General features: G+C 34.1%; 1 protein-coding gene across 1 annotated transcript in view; it reads right to left on the reverse strand.

The window, feature by feature from the left end:
- The window catches only part of unc5ca (unc-5 netrin receptor Ca), a 139,140-nt gene that overhangs the window by 18,096 nt on the left and 99,576 nt on the right, over positions 1-21,468 (reverse strand). Inside the window, exons 6-7 of the mRNA XM_026240521.1 lie at positions 15,696-15,863; positions 12,698-12,862 (exon numbers count right to left, since the gene is read on the reverse strand). Coding sequence (XP_026096306.1) covers positions 12,698-12,862; positions 15,696-15,863 — 333 coding nt within the window. The remainder of the gene's footprint in view (positions 1-12,697; positions 12,863-15,695; positions 15,864-21,468) is intronic.

Consider the following 21,468-nt stretch of genomic DNA (forward strand, 5'->3'; position numbering starts at 1 on the left):
TAGATAGATAGAAAGTTAAAATGTTTGACTACACACACACGCACAGTCTACATTTATTTTTCTTGTAAAATTGTTATTAGTTTATTACATTATATATATATATATATTCCACTATACTGTATATATATATATATATATATATATATATATATATATATATATATATACAGGTGCATCTCAAATTAGAATGTTGGGAAAAGTTCATTTATTTCAGTAATTCAACTCAAATTGTGAAACTCGTGTATTAAATAAATTCAATGCACACAGACAGAAGTAGTTTAAGTATTTGGTTCTTTTAATTGTGATGATTTTGGCTCACATTTAAAGGAGGGGTGAAATGCTCGTTTTCACTCAATATCCTGTTAATCTTGAGTACCTATAGAGTAGTACTGCATGCTTCATAACTCCAAAAAGTCTTTAGTTTTATTATATTCATAAGAGAAAGATAGTCTGTACCGATTTTTCCCGGAAAAACACGAGCTGCTGGAGGCGTGACGTGTGGGCGGAGCTAAAGAATCACGAGCGCGAGTAGGCTTTTGTGTTGAGAGCGTTTGGAAATTGTGACATTACCGTGAGGAAAAAACCATCATCCAAAACAAACCATGGCTAACAGTCAGATTCAGCCGTTTATTTATGATCCAGAATCAGATCCAGAGGCTGAAACTGAATGAGAGCAGCAGCAGCACGACTTGCTCCGAGCGGGGCTCGAACCCGGGTCTCCGGCATGGGAGGGGACGCACTAACAAGGAGGCAGAGATATTTTAAGCAGTTTTACTCACCGCCTGCGGTTCCAACACATGATCGTGACCCTTGCACAACTCCGCTGATGCTCTGTAAAAATAAACTCCATCCACTCGTCCCTTAATGCTGTTTTTTCTTTGGTAATCTGTGCAGGGTTGTCTTGCCCTGGCAACCAAAAACACACTTCTTTTGTGACATTTCGCGACGCTCTCGCTCTGATCAGTGAATGCCTCTGCTCTCAGTGCTCTGCTATACGGGAGAGCGCGCTCTTCCGGCAGAAGTGCCCTTAGGACCCATATAAGGAAATTCCGCTCCATCTAACGTCACACAGAGCCATACTCGAAAAAAACCTTCCGAAACTTGTGACAAACCGGAAGTATTTTTGGAACAGAAATACTCCTTCAAACGTACAACTTAATTTTTGAAACTTTGTCCATGTTTAGCATGGGAATCCAACTCTTTAACAGTGTAAAAAACTCAGTATGCATGAAATAGCATTTCACCCCCCCTTTAACAAAAACCCACCAATTCTCTATCTCAACAAATTAGAATATGGTGACATGTCAATCAGCTAATCAACTCAAAACACCTGCAAAGGTTTCCTGAGCCTTCAAAATGGTCTCTCAGTTTGGTTCATTAGGCTACACAATCATGGGGAAGACTGCTGATCTGACAGTTGTTCAGAAGACAATCACAGACACCCTTCACAAGGAGCAACAAACATTCAATGCCAAAGAAGCTGCTGTTCACAGAGTGCTGTATCCAAGCATGTTAACAGAAAGTTGAGTGGAAAAGAAAGTTAAATTAACATGATGTTGGTGTGCTTGACTGGCCAGCAAACTCACCAGACCTGAACCCCAGAGAGAATCTATGGTGTATTGTCAAGAGGAAGATGAGAAACAAGAGACCGAACAATGCATATGAGCTGCAGGCCACTGTCAAAGAAACCTGGGCTTCCAGACCACCTCAGCAGTGCCACAAACTGATCACCTCCATGCCACGCAGAATTGAGGCAGTAATTAAAGCAAAAGGAGCCCCTACCAAGTATTGAGTACATGTACAGTAAAGGAATATACTTTCCAGAAGGCCAACAATTCACTAAAAACAAATTGTTATTGGTCTTATGAAGTATTCTAATTTGTTGAGATTTGGTGGGTTTTTGTTAAATGTGAGCAAAATCATCACAATTAAAAGAACCAAAGACTTAAACTACTTCAGTCTGTGTGCATTGAATTTAATACACGAGTTTCACAATTTGAGTTGATTGAGACATATATATATATATATATATATATATATATATATATATTGCTTGCTGACACTAAATCTATTACAAAAAGTATATAATATAGATTATATACTATTTTTTGAAGACATTTGCCGTACAAAATGTCCAAATTGTGTTAGACTGTTATGGATAGTAGCCTGAACTGCATTATCTGAGAAATCATACTTGTCACATACAGGTTTATTCCAATTGTATGAGCAATAATAACAGCCATGCTTGACTTAGTAACTAGTCTACCCAGCAATGCACAAACTTTGACAGTGAAAAACTTCTTATTCTGTATGTGTGGGAAGTCGTGGCCTAGTGGTTAGAGAGTTTGATTCCTAACTCTAAGGTTGTGGGTTTGAGTCTCGGACTGTAAATACCATGACTTAGGTGCCCTTGAGCAAGGCATTGAACCCCCAACTGCTCCTCGGGTGCTGCAGCATTAATGGCTGCCCACTGCTCTGGATGTGTGTTCACTGCTGTGTGTATGCACATTAGATGGCTTAAATGCAGAGCACAAATTCTGATGTCACTTTGTGTGTGTGTTTACAGTGTAAAACTCAAAGCAGCTGCTGAAGCCTGTGTTACAGCAGGCGGTCACACTGAACACAGCACACAATCTCTCATGTTGTTTCCTTGTTTTTCCTCAGTGACCTCAGCATCATTCTCCTCTGCAGTATTGATTTGCTTCCACCCATAATTAATTTACAATTAGTAGTAAAAATTGATCACAGCTGTGTCCTAATGACTAATATTATTCGATTACTGACTGTGACCAAACATGATTGTCATTAGTTATTTCTCTCATTAACCATTAAGCACTGATCTCTCTCTCTCTGTGTGTGTGTGTGTGTGTGATAGCAATATGCAATGGACAAATTATACAATGACTTTCACACAGAGTTGACTTTGCTGAAGGAAATTCTATACAGATATTATTAATTTATATGTACAAAACATTTAAGACAAAAACTAAAGTTTACAATAAATTTCCACATGTGAACATTAATTACATGTTAACATGAAGTGTTTATGAAAAAAATAAATAATTTAAAGCATTTATTAATCTTAGGATTAATTTCATCATTAACCAAGATTATTGAAATAAAAGGTTATATTTTTATTAATTAGGATCAACAAAGAATAAATACTGTTAGAGATGTACTTTCCTTGTTAGCTAATGTAAATTTGAATTAACATTTAAATGTTTAATTTACTTAACATCAGGCCATCCACAATGTAGAAGAGTTTGTTTCTTCATCAGACTCACCAATGGATGCTCTGCAGTGAATGGGTGCCGTCAGAATGAGAGTCTAAACCAGGGCTCTGAACCGGTTTAAGGAACGAAAACGAAAACCGGAAACAAACAAAATTTTGACAGGAACAGAACCAGAAACTAAATCAAATGTTCCGAACAGAATCAAAAATTTCAAATGGCCATTAACTGGTTAATAACGTTATTTTATCATTCCATTTAATATTTGAAATTTACTGTCAACCAATCACGAATTCCAGCAGTACAGCATATGCAAATGTGACGCTGAAACCAACGAGTGAAATGTCTGCTCAGCTGTGAACTCGTCATAGGTAAGTCACAATGGCAATGAACCGCCCTTAGAGTTTATCTGAGGAGTGTGAGATGAATTCAACAGGGCTGAGTTTACCAAAAGCTTCGTAAGCCAAAGAAGTTCATAAAAATGATTGGACGACTGATCTTAATATTATGGCCTGTTTCCAAATCGTAACTTCAGTAGCACTTGAAAATCATCGTAGATCTACGAGTGCTCGAGTAATCGTAAAACCCTAAGGGCATCATAAGAAGACAGATTTATGCGGTCACCTGCAGGACAATCGTCAGTTTACACCTTTAACCTTATTCAAGTGCAATCGTGATTATAATATAAGGATTTGATTGTGCTTTACTTTACACTTCATGACTCATTTTCTTTTTTTTTCTTTTTTTATAAATGAAATAATTAAAAAGGGCAGAAAAAATAGAAATTCACATTTAAATTAAATGACTGAAAAAAAAAAAAAAAAAATGAAGTAATGTAGGAAATACTTCAAAGACTGGGGTCTGTCAATGGTATGTCAAAGACTTGCTGAAGTGCATGAAAACATCTCAGGGAACGCAGGGAACCATGGTTATATTCGTGACCTGAGACGTTCCCTTTCAAGGGAACTTGGAACTACGTCCTGTAGGGGGAGCTTTGGGGAACAGTATACCCACGCCGCCATGCTGAGGGGAGTGCAAGCCAGAATCATGGTGAACACTAAGTACCAACTCTACCATTTCCATGGGAGTTGCCCCTGGGACGGTTAGACGGCTGTCAATGACATTATCCCTTATGGCCAAAGGCCTAAGCTACATACCCAGTTTTTTTTCGGTATTCGAGGATACATAAATGGAGTGGCGCCAAAGATGAACGGGGCTTTTCACCAACTCAAGAAGGGGCATGAAGCAACTGCGCAAAGCCCTCACCATAAAGGATTTTAGAAAGTATGCAGAGCCCTAGCGTGCGAACATACCACAGTGTGGATTTCAGAAAGTGCGAAAAAAGACTTCTTGTGCAAATCTGTTCCCATGAGGAAACAAACTAATCTACTATACATCTTTGATGGCCTGAGGACGAGCAAATTTACATATTTTGGTGAATTGTTCCTTTAACACAAAAAACTAAAGTTAACCACTAGGACCTTCTTGTAAAGTGTTTCATCATGTCTTTGTACATGTTTAAGTATTTAGACACGTGTATGTCCATGTTTGAATATGCATACGTGAGTGTGTGTGTGTGCGTCAGAAAGGCTGTTTCTATGCAGGAGCACGCTTGACTTATAAACGCTATTGATTGTATGAAGGAAGTGATTAAAGTGGAAGGACAGTGTGCAGATACTCAGGGGGGTTAATGAGGGGAAGGGAGTTTGATCGTCTGGCAACCTGTCCAACCCATGAGTCTGCGGGCGGAAGAGCCTTCTGCTGATCAGATTCCCTCTGCATCGATCCGCAGGGGATTTACTGAGCACACACACTCAGACTGATAACACACACACACTTACACACACACAGACACAGAAAGTTAAGTCTCATCTTCTCAGCAGAGTGCAGTATCTTTTCATTGTAACCTTACAAAACTAAACACACATACATGCATACACACACAAACACACTCACACACACACACACATAAATATATATATATATATATATATATATATATATATATATATATATGAATATTCACATTTTATTTTAATATAAAACTGAACATTATTACTCTGGAAATGACCATATATCCATATACTGTTATCATTTTTGATATTTCTGTTCACAAGTTTGGGGTCAGTAAGATGTTTTTAAAGATATTCATATTTTATTGCAACTGTTTTCAACATTGATAAACAGAAATGTTTCTTGAGCAGCAAATCATCATATTAGAATGATTTCTGAAGATCATGTGACACTGAAGACTGGAGGAATGATGCTGAAAATACAACTGCGTGTCACAGAAATAAATAACATTTTATAATTTTTTAATTTACAATAGAAAACATATATATTTCAAATGGAAATTTCACAGTATTAGTTTTTAATGCATTTTTGATCAAGTAAATTCAGTAGAAGAGACCTAAAAAAAAAAAAACCTACTGCTTACTTTTATCTGTCAAAAGGATCAAACACATGAAATTATTTATAAATGTTTCAAAAAATTTATCATTGATAGATATTAATGCAAAAACGGTTTAGTATTATTAAAAGTATTAAATTAATGATGCTATTCCTTTGATGTACATTCTCTTTTGATGAACTTGGTTGATGTCATTGTATTAATTATTTACATTTACATGTTTTCATTTAGTAGACGCTTTTATTCAAAGTGATTTACAAATGAGAATTATATAAGCAGAAAAACAATACTAGTGCTATAGTACCTAATTTTCATAAATGCCAGAGTAAAACAACTAAATTATTAGAGTTAACTAAAAAATAAAACATAAGAAAAATTTTACTTGAAATTAATGTTTACTGAAAATATAAAAAACTGAAACTTATTTTATTTCAACTATATAAACTTTTTTCAGTTTAACTTGAAAACTTAAAAAAAATACACAACAAAATGACAAAATAAAATCAGTAAATTAATTATATAGACTAATTAGAGTTCTCCAAGAAGAAATGTGTTAATGAAATTAATTATAATCAAAATGTTTTCATATTTTATATCATGTTGTCACAGTGCATTCTGGGATTGCTTGCTTCATCAAAGATACATGCAATGCTACCTTGCAATTTGAAAAAATACAAAGAAAAAAAAGAAAAAAGTTTTTAGTATCAGCTTTTGTGTCAGAAGCATGATGTTAATAGAGTAAAATAATATTGTTGGAATTTTCAAGACTTCATGAGCAATATGAGATATATGAGATGACTCGGACAGAAAAGGCATCAGACTCATTTCTAAATCAATGTAATTTGTAGCACCACATTTCCCATCGGCTCTGACGTGACGCAGACCGCATTTTATCGACGTGATCTCCTCTGTGTTCTGTCCCTCTTTAACTCTCACCATCGTATGCCTTGAGTCATTTAACTCATTTCACCCGAGAAACACTCATACAAGCTGTAACACAAGCTTTGATGATAAAAGTGGCAAGCTACTAAATGCAGCCATTAAAATGTATCTGGAAGATTAAACGTTTTCTTTGAACATGAGCGTGAGTGAAAGAGGGAGGGAGAGCCAGATCGTGGCTGCAGACTGCAGAAAATGTTTAATAAATAATACAGCTTCAGGAGAAAAGAGATAACATTGTGCCCTCAAACACACACACACACACACACACACACACAGTTAACAGCACTGAAGCATCACTGACGGTTTAAGAGAAGTACAGGCCTAAAATAAAGCGCTAAGCCTGAAACACACTCACAAATATGCAAAAACGAGAGCTTAGCCAATGCATTGTGTGCACTGTGTACATATTTAATGTGTTTTCGTTACGGTTACACGACAATGCATGAAGATTTTGTAGCTAAAAGTGTTCTTGCATATGTTTCAGGCCTCAAGTTTCCAGTTGCTATATCAAAACTGCTGCTTGCTTAACTTAAACTTTTTTTGTCACTTGAAATAAAACGAAGGTTAACTGAACAACAAAATAACTAAAACATTACAATTCAAATTGATAATATAAAATATATATATATATATATATATATATATATATATATATATATATTATTAATAAAAACTACAACAGAATCACAATAATACTAAAATAGCACGTATATGAACTACATTGAAACTATCCAGTGACATGCACATTTGGTGCTAAATGAAATGAATAAAAAACAGATTTACATAACAAAATTGAAAAACATAGTAACATCATATAAATTTGCACTAAATATAACATATATTATCTTCATAATATAATTGTATTTTTTTTGTTATATAAATATTAAATCAATATTTAACTAAATAAAAAACAACAATTTATGTGTCACAATTTCAATTATGTGAATTAATTAAAAATCTAAAAATCAATTGCAAGGACTTCTGGAAGCAATACTGAGAAATAACTTAAATTAAAAAAAAAAAAAACTGGTTCATTGAAGCCAACAATCTGAATGAATTGATTTGGTATAATGTTTCAGATATCCCAGTGATATTAAAGAACAAGGACATTCACGTTAATTGCTGTAGCTTACTTGGCTGTAAGATAAAAAATAAAACTAGATAATAAAGTTTGTAGGCAAACTTTAAGTTGGCTTGAAAAAGCCTAGTCAGAAAGTTTGAAGTAGTTTTAAAAGCTTAATGTTTGAGGGTTTTTCAATTGTAACTAATTTGAAGTAGTTTTAAAGTTTTGAAGGCAATACAATCTATCAGAAAAATAGATATATAAATAAAGAGATAATAAATAGTAAACTAGCATGTTGCTAACATGATTAGCAAGTGACTAGTATGTCACCAACGTAATTAGTAAGTTACTAGCATGTTTCCAGCATGATTAGCATATCGCTAGCCTGTTGCTTGAATTATAAGCAAGTAACTAGCATGTTACTAGCAAGATTACAAGTGACTAGCATGATTAGCAAGTTCCTAGCATGTTGTTAACATGTTGCAAGTGACTAGCATGGCTAGCAAGTTACTAGCATTTTGTTAGTATGATTAACAAATTGAATAACATGTCGTTAACAAGTCAATAGCATGTTGCTAACATGATTAGCAAATGACCAATATCTCGCTAACATTTTGTTAACATGATTAGCAAATGAATATCATGTTGTTAACAGGATTAACAAATAATTAGCAAGGTTTGCTAGCATGATTAGTAAGTGATTAGCATGTTGCTAGCATGATTAGCAAGTGACTAGCATGTTGCTAACAGGATTAACAAGTGACTAGCATATTATTAGCATTATTAATATGTTACTAGCATGTCGCTAGCATGTTTTTAACATAATTGGCAAGTGACTAGCATGTTCCTAGCATGATTAGTAAGGGAATATCATGTCACTAACATGTTGTTAGCATTATTAGCAAATGACTAGCATTTTGCTAGCATGACTAACAAGTGACATGTCATTAGCATGATAAACAAGTTACTAACATGTCGCTAGCTTAATTACAAAATAATTATATTTGCTTTGCTTTTTTCCTATTATTACTAAATCAGTGCTTTGACCTTTATGTGTCACCCGTGACTGCACAGATGGGTTATTATTGTGACCTTTACTCTCTACTTTAAAAAATGAACCTGCAGCCTTCATATTAACAGCCAGGTTAACCATTGGGCCAGCAGCACCACTCGACTCTGTTTATCTTAAAAACTGCAAAGAAAAGTGCCTTTCATTTTCCCAAAAGGGAGCACATCATGAGGAGCAGAAAGTCAACATAAAAACAAAGCAGATAAAAGGACGGTAAAATATAGCAAAATCACAGACAAGAAGCAGGTTGCCTGATGAGTTGTTTTCATGAAGAACAGAGCGCGGCGGTGGCCTGTAATGAAAGCCTGAATCATGTTGTTTGATATCCGCCTCGGTTCATCTCTCAGGGATTCATGTTCATAACAAACATTTTGCTTATAATCCAGTTTGAAGAATCTCTAGAATATGCCAAAGCTCACATGTGAAGTCAAACGTACAGATGCTCTTAAAGGGCAAGCGCATGTCTTCCTCAGATTATTATATGCAGAACAGAGGTTTACAGCAGAACACACAGATTACTGTCTTGCCAACGCCTGCCGCTTCACATTAAACACGACATGAAACGCCATTCACAACACATTTCACTTCTACAGCGTAACACACAATATTGAGCAAAAAATTATGCAGCAGACATAAATTCATCAATTATTAGATTTTTTTATTTGTATTTGACATTTGATTTGTATTTGATTAAATGGTAACAATCAGTCCGTGATGTTGCTATCTATCTATCTATCTATCTATCTATATTAATATTAAATAAATGTAGTATATATATATATATATATATACTTTCAGTAATATGGCATATTTTAGTGATTTAAAAAACATTAAAAAGAAATTGTAGATATATACATATATTAAAAACATTAATATTTACAAAAATCACCGATATAAACATATATTCACACACACACCCACACACATACACACTCGATACATTTTATATAATTTCAAATCCTATTAGCACTGGGGTTCAAATAACATCTGCCTTTTCTGGCAAATAATATCTTGATTATCTTTCTCTTTTATTTTGCGCAGCCTGAACTGATGAGAAAAAATAAGGCCCTGGAAATTTCTAAAGAAAGTAAATGGGATCAATTTTCATTTCATGTTGTCTTTAAAAAGAATTACGGAGTTGCTACAGGTCGAACAGTGAGGCCAGAGACAGCTCTCTCCTTTCAAACAGCACACAGACTTTACTCCAGAGACGTTCAGGTTTCCATTCAGCTCTGCGTCTCAGTGTGCGGAAAAGAGTGAGATAGAGCGACAAAAGTATATGCGTATGTGTGGATGCGAGTCGAGAAATAACACACAGAACATAAAGTGCTGCAAAACAGCAAATCAAAGGAGTCTGACAAACAGACAGCATGCTTTCACTCTCGCAGACGGCGAGGAACAGAATATAAAGCTGAAGGTACTGCGAGACAACAGACACCGACCTGAAAAACTAAAGCGAGAAAATGAAAGACAAAATAGACACTCACATGTAAACCCCTTCTCTCCCGTTCCTTAAGGCTGAACGGGTAGCTGATATACTCAACCTTTAGAGAGAGGAAGGGGGCATTAGACAAAATAATGGGAATGTAAAACAGAGCGAGATGTGATTTAGTGATGTGAGAGTCAAACGGCTGAACAGAAGATATAATGTAGAGAGAGCAGGAGAACGGGCTCCCCGTGTCAGATGGTAATCAGGTAAACATTTAGCTATCACATTGAAGCCAAACTACAATCTTTTCTTTGTTAAATTCAAAGTCTGACTATCAAAGATAAGGTTTTATTTTAAATAAAACTGATTTAATTTATTTTTTTGTAATGCTTTTATTTATCAGGGAAGTCCTAAATTGATCTAAAATGACAGTGAAGACATTTAAAAAGTTTCAAAATATTTCTGTTTCAAATAACTGCTGTTCTTTTGAACTTTGAATCAAAACATCCTGAAAAACAAATCTATTATGGTTTCCACAACAATATTAAACAGCACCACTTTTGTCAACATTGGGAACAATATGAACTGTTTTTTTTTGTGTGTGTGTTAAGCAAATCAGCAAATTAAAGTGATATGAAGGATCATGTGACACTGAGTAATGATGCTGAAAATTCAGCTTTGAATAAATTGCATTTTAAAATATATTCAAACACAAAACTATTACTTTCATTTGTAATAATATTTCATAATATTTCTGTTTTTATTGTATTTTTGATCAAATAAATGCAGCCTTTGGTTAGCCGAAGAGATTTCTTTAAAAGATTTTACAAAATCTTACCAACCCCCAAATTTTGAATGTTAGAGTATCTTGGAAAAAAAACCCTGAACTAACCAACTAAGTAAATATAATAATAATAAACTAAATGTTTCACTACAAATAAGAAAACAAATACTGATTTGAAATACAAGGGGATTTTCTGGACAGAAACCTAAAACCAATTGGACCTCCAAACTCTATTTGAGAATTTAGAATACAACAAATCACAAATTACTAAACAAAAGTACTGAAAAGAAGATGAACAAAATGCTAAAAGCACTCAAGTTGACATGGGATAGATGGTTTCTATCTGGTTCACTCTTGGCTAGGACGTGCTCAAGTTTTCCTGCTGTCTAAGCAGAAGTTCACTAGGTTTTGTATCAGAGTACGACGGAGAGCTGAGAGAGCTGAGCTGAGTGGGGTTAAATGGATTCTGCCTGCTCAACTTTTAAGGGGAAGAACTTTTAAAGCTGAAACTTTAGTGAGGAAGTGCCTGCGGGGAGAGAGAGACAGACATGAGATCCATTACACACCAGCAAACAGAGGAGATTCACATCCGCGGCCTGACTCTCTCTTTATCACTGCTCACCGCTCCAAACACCAGCAAACAAATTAAACTGCCATGCTGATGGCTCCTGATTACAAACATTCATGTCATCTGTCAGTTTCTGAGAGCTTCTCACTGCCAGTTTGAAGTGTGTCCGCTCTGACAGTGACTGAAACTAAAGAAAGGCCATGTTTATGTGCCTCATTACGTACAGAAGCAATAAACAAATCAACTAAAAACTTTAAAGTAAACAAGAAACTATTTTTGCAATCAATTTAGCTTTTGTAATGTTCAGAGCTGCCATGTTATCTAGTATTTAACTACTGGCTCCAACCAAATAAAACAAGGTTGACAGAGCTAATAACCATAGGGCCAAATGGCCTGGGTAACATCAGCTAAGATAAGCTAAGCTAAGCTATAATAATAATAAAAAAAATCAATTAAATAGCCTGGGTGACGTCAGATGAAAAAAAAATTATATTTGAGTTGAATTACTGAAATAAAATAACTTTTCCACAACATTCTAATTTATTAAGACGCACCTGTATGCGATTAAAAACTTAAACTTAAAACAACTTAAATTCAAACTCTAATTCCTAATAGAAATAAAATTACTAAAACTAAAATTGAAATAACAAATTAAAGCTATAAAAAATAAACAAAATCACAAAAACATACATTTACTACAAGTAACCTGAAAATAAAATAAAAACTGAAAATGCAAAAAATTAAAGATAATTTAAAGAACTGATAAATACTATGATAGCATATAATTAAACAATTGGAAATGTTTCCTTGTTACCTAAATGAAAACAGACAAACCAAAATCAATCAATAAATGTTGCAGTACTAAAATGACCAAAACTTAAACTGAAATAGCTTAATAGATTTTTAAAAAAGCTAATAAAAAGTTACTAAAGTTACTAAAACTTAACTAGAATAAAAATAAAACCTAAAATTATATAAATAAAAGGTAATTTAAAAAAATACAAAAACGATATTAATAGTATATAACAAATACTAAACTAACAGATAATACCAGAAACACAAGACCAGGAACATGTCTTAAGTAAATAGGCTCAATTTTGACATGTTGACTGTAAGGAATCCAGCATGACTTGACTGTGTGTGTGTGTGTGTGTGTGTGTGTGTGTGTGTGTGTGTGTGTGTGTGTGAGTTAGTGCACTCACTTTGCAGGCAGAGTCCATCAGTGCAGTTCTGTGACTGTAGTTTGACTCCGTCACAGTCCTTCCCTCCGTTCTGAGGCGCAGGAGCGGTACACTCTCTCTTCCTCCACTGTGTGCACTCAGTGTTACACGCCGACCACTTGCTCCAGTCAGTCCACTCGCCGTCAACTACACACACACACACACACACACACACCAGAAACAACAGAGATCAGCAGAAAAAAATAAGAAGTGCTTCTTCTGTGATATAAATCAGACTTAAATCAGACAATTTTTTTACTAAGGATGCCACATTGTAGCATTTTATTTTATTGCTTGTCCATTAATACATAAGTCAAGGTTAAGTTTTAAAAATGTTAGTGAACCATACTATGACTGGCTAACCTCTTTGCACGTGAACAGAGTAATATTTCACACGCAAATCCCCCATCATTGACCGCCTTGTGCATATTACACACAAAAAATTAAACAATTTTTTTTAAGAAAAGTAAAGTAAAGTTGATGCATCCTCCGCTCTGGTGTAGTCTGTAGATTCGCTGCAGTATGTGGGTCAGTCATTAGTGTGAGACTGTGGCATCTCTCCTGCTGCCTGCAGATGCTTTAATCTCACCTGCTTCACAGCCAACTCACTCTCACCGGCAGGAGGGAATGGAAATGTGCTTGGCCCTTAGGGGCCCCTAGGGGCCAAAGTATAGGGGAAGTATCTGGCTTGAAAGCTGAACTGATGGGCCTGGAAAAAGATGCATTTGTCTGATGCTATCAAGAGGCGAAGAACTCAAGCTCGACTGGAAAAGAATCAAGTTTTTATGAAAGGGATTCCTCACTTGTAATTCAATAGTCTCACAGTGAATTTTCCATCCTTCTGTTTATGGAAGGAATTCTTCATTTGGAAGTCACTTTGGATAAAAGCTTTGGATAAAAGCGACTGCCAAATTAAAAAAAATATATATCAACGGAGGAATAAATCTGAACTAAATTCTTCATCGTGTTTCTTTCAGGCTTAAGAACTGACCTCACTGTGCGTTTACATCATGTCGGAAATATCGGAATTAGTTCCAGAGTAGTATCATGATACCAAACTCCGATCTTTATGAAAACCCCCATTTGTAACTACAACTGCAAATAAAGTAATAACATTGGCTTCGTTTATTGCAATAAAGCTGAAATAAAATAAAATGCAATGAAAAGATGAAATTATTAAAGATGAAAAATGAAAACGAAACTAATAAAAGTGAAAAAAAATTACTAAAACTTGAACAGAAATGAAACAGAACTGAAATATACAAACAAAACACTTAAAATAATTTATAAATATAATAAAAATATACAATGATGATCTTTGTAAAGTCATACTCCACATGATTTATAGCAGATAATTATTATTATTTTTAAATAAATGTTATAAAAAACATAATATTAAAAATATACATTTCTCACAACTACATTACACACAAAATAAATACAATATTAATGTGGTACAAAATGACAAACAATGAATACAACTATATTTATGCAACAATTTTATATATATATATATATATATATATATATATATATATATATATACAGTATGTAAGATACTTAATATAAAAAATGGCGTTAGTATTTAAATATGAATAAAATACTTTAATGTATTAAATAATATTAAATTACTATGACATAATTTAAAGGGATGGTTCACTTTGAAATTAAAATTAAACAATTCCCCATCGTAAGTACACATTGATGACCTAAGACACAAAACGAGCGGTTTGTTTAAGAAAACGAACAGTATTTATATCGTTCTTACCTTTTGAACAGAACCACGTCCAACTGATCTGAGTGCGCGAGTGCTTCCCGATGTGACGTGGGCGCGCTCTGGCTTTAGTCTGCGCAAGCACGGAAAGTGCCGGAAGTGATCTTTCCTTCATGTACGTCACTCATTGTTTACACTTACTGTCTATGGTTTACACAAAGATTTCGGAAGTGTTACCTTTCACTGTGAAGATCTAAACATATTTAGACATACAGGAAATTGCAATGGAAGACGATTTCAATATATCCACAGACAACGTTTAATTGTTTTCACAACCATATTTATTTGAACCAGAATACACAGATCAAGTAAGTTACTCAGGAGCGATCCGCTGCAGCAGCACGTCTTCAAGCCTCAGAGAGACTTTAGTGATGTTTTAGTAGCAAGTGTTGTGAGATGCCAACAGAAGTGGAGAGCATATGTTGTCACGAATGGAACAACTACAAGACGACAACGAGGACATTGACAGTATCGCATCACACACCTGCCTGACTGAAGTTCCTGAGTTTTCTTTTTTTTATAAACTGGAGGTGACGTCCAATGCCAGAGGGACCCAATGGCATGCTGTCAATAGAGTGAGTAATGTGTTATATTTTAATTATTATCGCAACGATTCTAGGGTGCATTATAAACCAATTAATTGCAATTACTGCATTATATTTCAGACAGTGCAGATTGTTGGTGTATTGTGTGGTAAACAGTAAACAATGAGTGAAGTTCACGCGTGAGAGATCACTTCCGGCGCTTTCCGCGCTTGCGCAGACTAAAGCCAGAGCGCGCGCACGTCACATCGGGAAGCACTCGTGCACTCAGATCAATTGGACGTGGTTGTGTACAAGAGGTAAAAACGATATAAATACTGTTCGTTTTCTTAAACAAACCACTCGTTTCGTGTCTTAGGTCATCAATGTGTACTTACGATGGGGAATTGTTTAATTTGGACTTCCATTATATGAGTCACAGACAAGAACGGTTTGACCTAAAAAGATTAAAATGGGAAATACTGCGGAAACAAAGAATCCTACATCTTGGATGCCCTTGAGGTAAGCTAAAACATACCAAAATTTAATTTGAAATGGAACTATCCCTTTAAAAACAAAAGTAAGTCTTTTAAAGACAAAGATACATGTGCTATACTAACGTCTAATTTAATAAGCACTACTACCTTTATTAATTTAACCTCACTTTTATTCTGTAGATTGATACCTGTGCAAACTGAGGTGCAGGTGATTTTTTGGATGGCCTGTCCGTCACACGGCGAGCCCCCGTTCAGAGGCGCGGGATTGGTGCAGCTGCGGGTCCGTTTCTGAAGGCCCCGCCCACATCGACTGTTACAGGTGGACCACTCCGTCCATGTGGACCAGCCGCCGCTCACTGCAGAAACACACACAATCACGTCTCTCACACACTCGCTTTCTTCTCACGTAATGATACAGCCCAAATCAATATTTCACGTCTGTTTACTTTTTTATTTGGTAAGCAGCCGTCTTATGCGCTGTAATATTACACTGCAAAATAAACCCATTATTTTGTGATAATGAACAACCGGCTGTACATGATCCTGTACTCATATACAGCTGATATTCCTTTTACTGCTGATTTCAAAGAGTTTAATTTAATTTTAGCAAATAAAGCTGGGGTTTATCTGTCTATTAATGTCTGGAACACAAAATCTACCATTTTCTGTGGTTCAAAATTATTATTTTTTTGTACTGCTTTGCACTTTTTTTTGTGGTATTGTGGCAGTGTTAATATTGTTGACTTCAGATGATTTATAGCATACATTTTCATAGAATTTTGCATCTTTTCTTGGTCACCTTGAAAAGCATCTGCTAAATGAATAAATATCATAAATGTATTAAAAACTTTCTGTACTCCTTCTACTAGTCAAGGAAAGGTTTTTCATTTCTCACACTTTGCAGAGCGATGAAGAAAGTGTTTCCCTTGGAAAAAGTGCATACATTAAACATACACTCAGCACTGAAAATACAATATTTATGAGGTAATACATGACAAACTATAAATATGGATTTATTTATGCAACAATAACTTTCTAAAGTTTGGGGTTAATAAGATTTTTTATGGTTTTTATGCTCACCAGGCTGCATTTATTTATAAAATAAAATTGAGTAAAACAGTAATTATTAAAATGTAATATCAAAGTTTTCTATTTTAATGTTTCAAAATGTTTTTTTTTTTAAACAAGACAATTTGATGAATAGAAAGTTCAAAAGAGCTGCATTTATTTAAAATATATTTTTTGTAAGCATTTAAATATCTTGATTGTCACTTTTGATCTATTTGATATATTCTTGTTGAATAAAAGTATTAATTTAATAAAAAGAAATCTTACTATAATCTTATAATATAATATAAAAATATAAAACTTATATAAAATACAAATATTTTATATTATTTTATTTTATATAATATAAAACGTAATTAAATTATAATGTTTATCAAATAAATTATTATTTGATGTTGTTGTATTTAATACATTATATTATATTATATTATATTATATTATATTATATTATATTATATTATATTATATTATAAATTATAGTATAATATTATATTTTCTTGAGGAAATAAATTAATGTAATTATGGCTCATGGCCAGAGAAAATGTTAATCTGACATGAAAATACATTCTGAAAATATTTTATTTTTAAGCATTTTCTGATGAAAAATATTTCAGATAAAAAAATATATATATTCCAGATTGGGAACTATTTCTAAGTGACTAATCTAATGTAAGTAAATGAGTGCCAATGATCATGTGTTGCTCTTTGTAACATCTCACATTATTCAGGACAACATGATCATCTCCTGTTTTGCTCTCATTCAAAGTGAGGTAAACCAAGAGAGGCAGAAAATGGACAGAAGTGAACTGTTCTGTGAGCAGCTGTGTTTGGTATGTGAGAGTCTATATTCCAGCTGACGGATTCTTTTACCTTCACTCACTTACTCACACACACACACACACACAGGAGTGTTTGACTCTTGTGTTGAGGAGAGGTGATGCTCTTCCCATCTGAGTTTTCCGGAGAAAGACACAGAAGCTCTTAAACTCTTAAACTGTGTCACTCCCTCTGCTGCTATTAACTTACCACACTCCCCTCACACACTTTCACCATCTCTCTGTGTGTGTGTGTGTCTTTGGTTTCATGTGAGGGAGTGGATTAGCTGTAAGTAGATTCCTCCTTTCCTTCCCATCTTTCTCATTTCATAGTTCTGAGGCCATATGTCTAAAAGAACGGGACTCATTCCAGCGCTCTCTCTCTCTCTTTCTGTCTCTCACCATTAAAAAGGTTTCCACCACAAACTAGATTTTTACATTTTCTGACGCTATTTGCAAAACTCAGCACGATGCTATGGTGTTCTAAATGGTTGCTAAGGTGCTTTAAGTGGTTGCTATGGCATTGCAAAGTACTGGTTATGGCAAATTTGGATGGTTGTTGATAGTGTTGTTATTGTTAGATAAAAAAAAAACATTTATTTTTAAAGATAAATAGAATACAAATAATAAAAATAATATAATATAATATATAAATATATTAATTAATAAAACTAACAATAAAATTAAAACAAAAACAAATAAAAATTAAATCTAAAACATAAAAAATATAAAAATATAATCTAATTCAAAATTATAATAAATACTTAAATAGTATATAATCACTAAAATAAAAATAGATTTTAAGAAAATGATATGTGCAAGAAAATTACTTGACAAAGTTGTTTGGGAATTGGGAAATGAAAATGTAAATATATAAAATATATAAATAAATATAATGTGTAAATATGTATATATATATATATATATATATATATATACACACACACACACACACACATACATATACAAATATTTTATTTTGTGTTTCAGAGAAGAAATAAAGACTTTTCAGATTTGGAATGACATGAGAGGGTTAGCAAATGCAAAATGCATAAATGTAAATGAGTAAATGATGACAGAATCTTCATTTTTGGCTCAACTATTTCTTAAGCACTAAGTAGGAGCAACAATGTTTTAACAAACACCACTAAATACCACACCACTCGAAAACCCACAGTGAACTCACACACACACACACACACACACAAACCACACACTGACACACTTGTGTTTTGCGCCATAGCTAACTAAACGCCCAGCATTAGCAAGCTGATCTCAAGCGTGACATCGCTCAGGAAAGACCAAACCCCAAAACACTGAGTCACTAAATCCACTTTGATGAGGAGGAGAGGATGACAGGAACAAGCACTGGAGAAAAATCATTTCTTAAGCATCAGATGCCATCTAAGCCCACACACACACACACACACACACACACAGTCCAGCTTTCAGAGACCTTTAATCAGAGAAGATTACAAATGAAAATAGGCAGGACACCAAAGCAGCCAAAAGCCCACGAGGGGTGAGAAAAAGCTTTTCTCCACAACAGCCACAGCTCTTCCGCTGATTAATGCACCCTAACTGCATACCGTTAGACTGATTTGTAAAGGAAAAAGCAAGTCAATTTTATTTCATCCCAGTGTATCCCATTGAGAATACCTGTTAAATGCCAAATCAATTCCAAAATTTGAATGGAGACCGAAAACAGCACACAGAATTGCAAATAATAATTTGCAGACCAAAAAAAAAAAATATATATAATAATAATAAATAAATAAATAAATAACAATAAATAAAAAGACAGAACAAATTTAATGTAAGAAGAATTAAAGAAAATAACAATATTCTAAGAAATTCAACTTAAATTTTATCTAGAAACGCAAAGGTTGCTGACAGAGTCTTTGAATGATGGCCTAAAAATTATTATTATTGTTTTTTAATAACAAACAAAAATAGAACAATAGATAGAACTATAGATAGATAGATATATCGATAGATAGATAGAACGATAGATAGATAGAAACATAGATATATAGAAACATAGATAGATAGAACGATAGAACGATAGATAGATAGATAGATAGATAGATAGATAGATAGATAGATAGATAGATAGATAGATAGATAGATAGATAGATAGATAGATAGATAGATAGATCCCACACACCAAAATGCAGGAATATTAGAACCACTGACTCGAGATCAACTTCAGAACTGAAAAACTTTAGAGTACAAGAGAATCTTTGAGAATCTAGGTCAAGAAATAGAGTGGTTTTGCTTTTCAGATGCAAAAACAGACCATTTTCTTTCATTCAGAATGATGACAAGCAATTAATGGTTCAGTGGTGCGAGAGATGTGCTCGACTCTGGGCTCTGACTGAGAGTTTTACAGATGCAGGAGTAATTGATATGTGTGTGAGAGCACTGACACGTGTGACAGACACTAAACACACACACACACAGAGCTCCTGTCAGACTGATCTTCAACGGGAGGCGGTGAACACTCTTCACACGTGTGTATTTGAGAGACTCTGTGAAACTCCTTGATGAGATTGACAGACAGCATGTGTGCATTAATTAGTGAGGTGAGATGAAAACTGTTAAAGTGTCATTAAGACAAACTTCAGCACAAACTACATCCTGAGATCTTGATAATTTTTCAGGGTGAAACTGATAAAAATGAACAATTTAATATATATGATAGTGTACCCTTAAAAGTTGACTATATTACTTTTTAGTGTTGTCAAATGATTAATTACGATTAATCGCATAAAACACAAGGTTTTTGTTTACATAATACATGTGTCTGTACTGTGTACATTTATTATGTACATATAAATACACATCCATGTCTATATTTAATAAAAAATAAGTTAAATTTATATATTAAATATATTTCTCACATTATTACAGTTTTGCTATATATAAAAAATTATATCTGGTGTCTGAATAATTTTTGGTTTGACCGTTAAAACTACAAAGTAATTCAGTCAAGAGCAGTGAGTGATTTTCATTTTCATTTTCTTGGATTAACATTACAGCAGCCAGTAGCTAAATTAGGCGCGGTCCCTTTAAGAGACCATGAACACATCCAATATAATACACATCCCATTTTTTTCCTCAACTGTTTACTTTCCAATAATTTCCAAGGTGGATATTTTGACATATTTTGTATGTATTTGTTGGCACAAGAGCAAAAATAAGCAAATTCGATGTTCAGGTGTTTTGAGAAGCCTTTCTCTGCGCGAGCCCTGAACACCAGAACACCACGAGTACTGAATTGGGCTCTTTCACATCTTTTTGTTTCTTCAAACTGCGATTGGTATTTGTATTTGTCTTTTTTGCTAATTATGCTTACTATAACTTACAGTTTCAGTAGGAAATATATCAATGCAAAAAAAATGAAAACTGTGCCAAGGGATGTACAGTATGATACTGTGAGCAGACCTAGATTTTTATGCATTTATTTTTTAATGGAATTTTGCAGAAGACTTAAAATATTTTAATAGACATTTAAATCATTGAGGAGGCTGGGAAGTGTGAAGGACGGGTGAAAATCTGCAGGGCTTTTTGTAAAGTTGTGTGCATGAGACAGACTATGAGTCACAGCTAAAACACAGCTGAACAGACCATACTGCAATTTATCACAGCTGGACCTGGTATTATGAGGGATATTAAGTACAATGGAGAGGACTGAGGCAAATGCTTCCAAAGAAAAGTGGTGAAAGCACTTTCCACAAATTGGGTACAAATTACGGCTCAACTCTTTGAAAAAGTCAGCTTTGGTTCTTTTCTAAACTAAGGGTTAGTGAAAGGAGGTGCTTTACCTTCAGAAAATGGTATTGGTCCACCTCAGGAGTTCAAGCTGTAATTTTACATGTGCTATAATAATATACTTCACAGTAAAAATCATGCAAAGTCTGTGAAAATTGAAAGAGATTATTCACTTCCTGACAAGCTGTAGAAAGTGTCAGAATTATGTTGATTGCTGTGTGTCACAGTTTTATGTAATAAAAGCAGAATTTTATGATGTTCAATTTATGTTTGACAAAGCATTATTTTAGTACATGCTATTATT

This window comes from Carassius auratus, linkage group LG30F, assembly GCF_003368295.1.
Source record: "Carassius auratus strain Wakin linkage group LG30F, ASM336829v1, whole genome shotgun sequence".
NCBI classification, from domain to species: domain Eukaryota; kingdom Metazoa; phylum Chordata; class Actinopteri; order Cypriniformes; family Cyprinidae; genus Carassius; species Carassius auratus.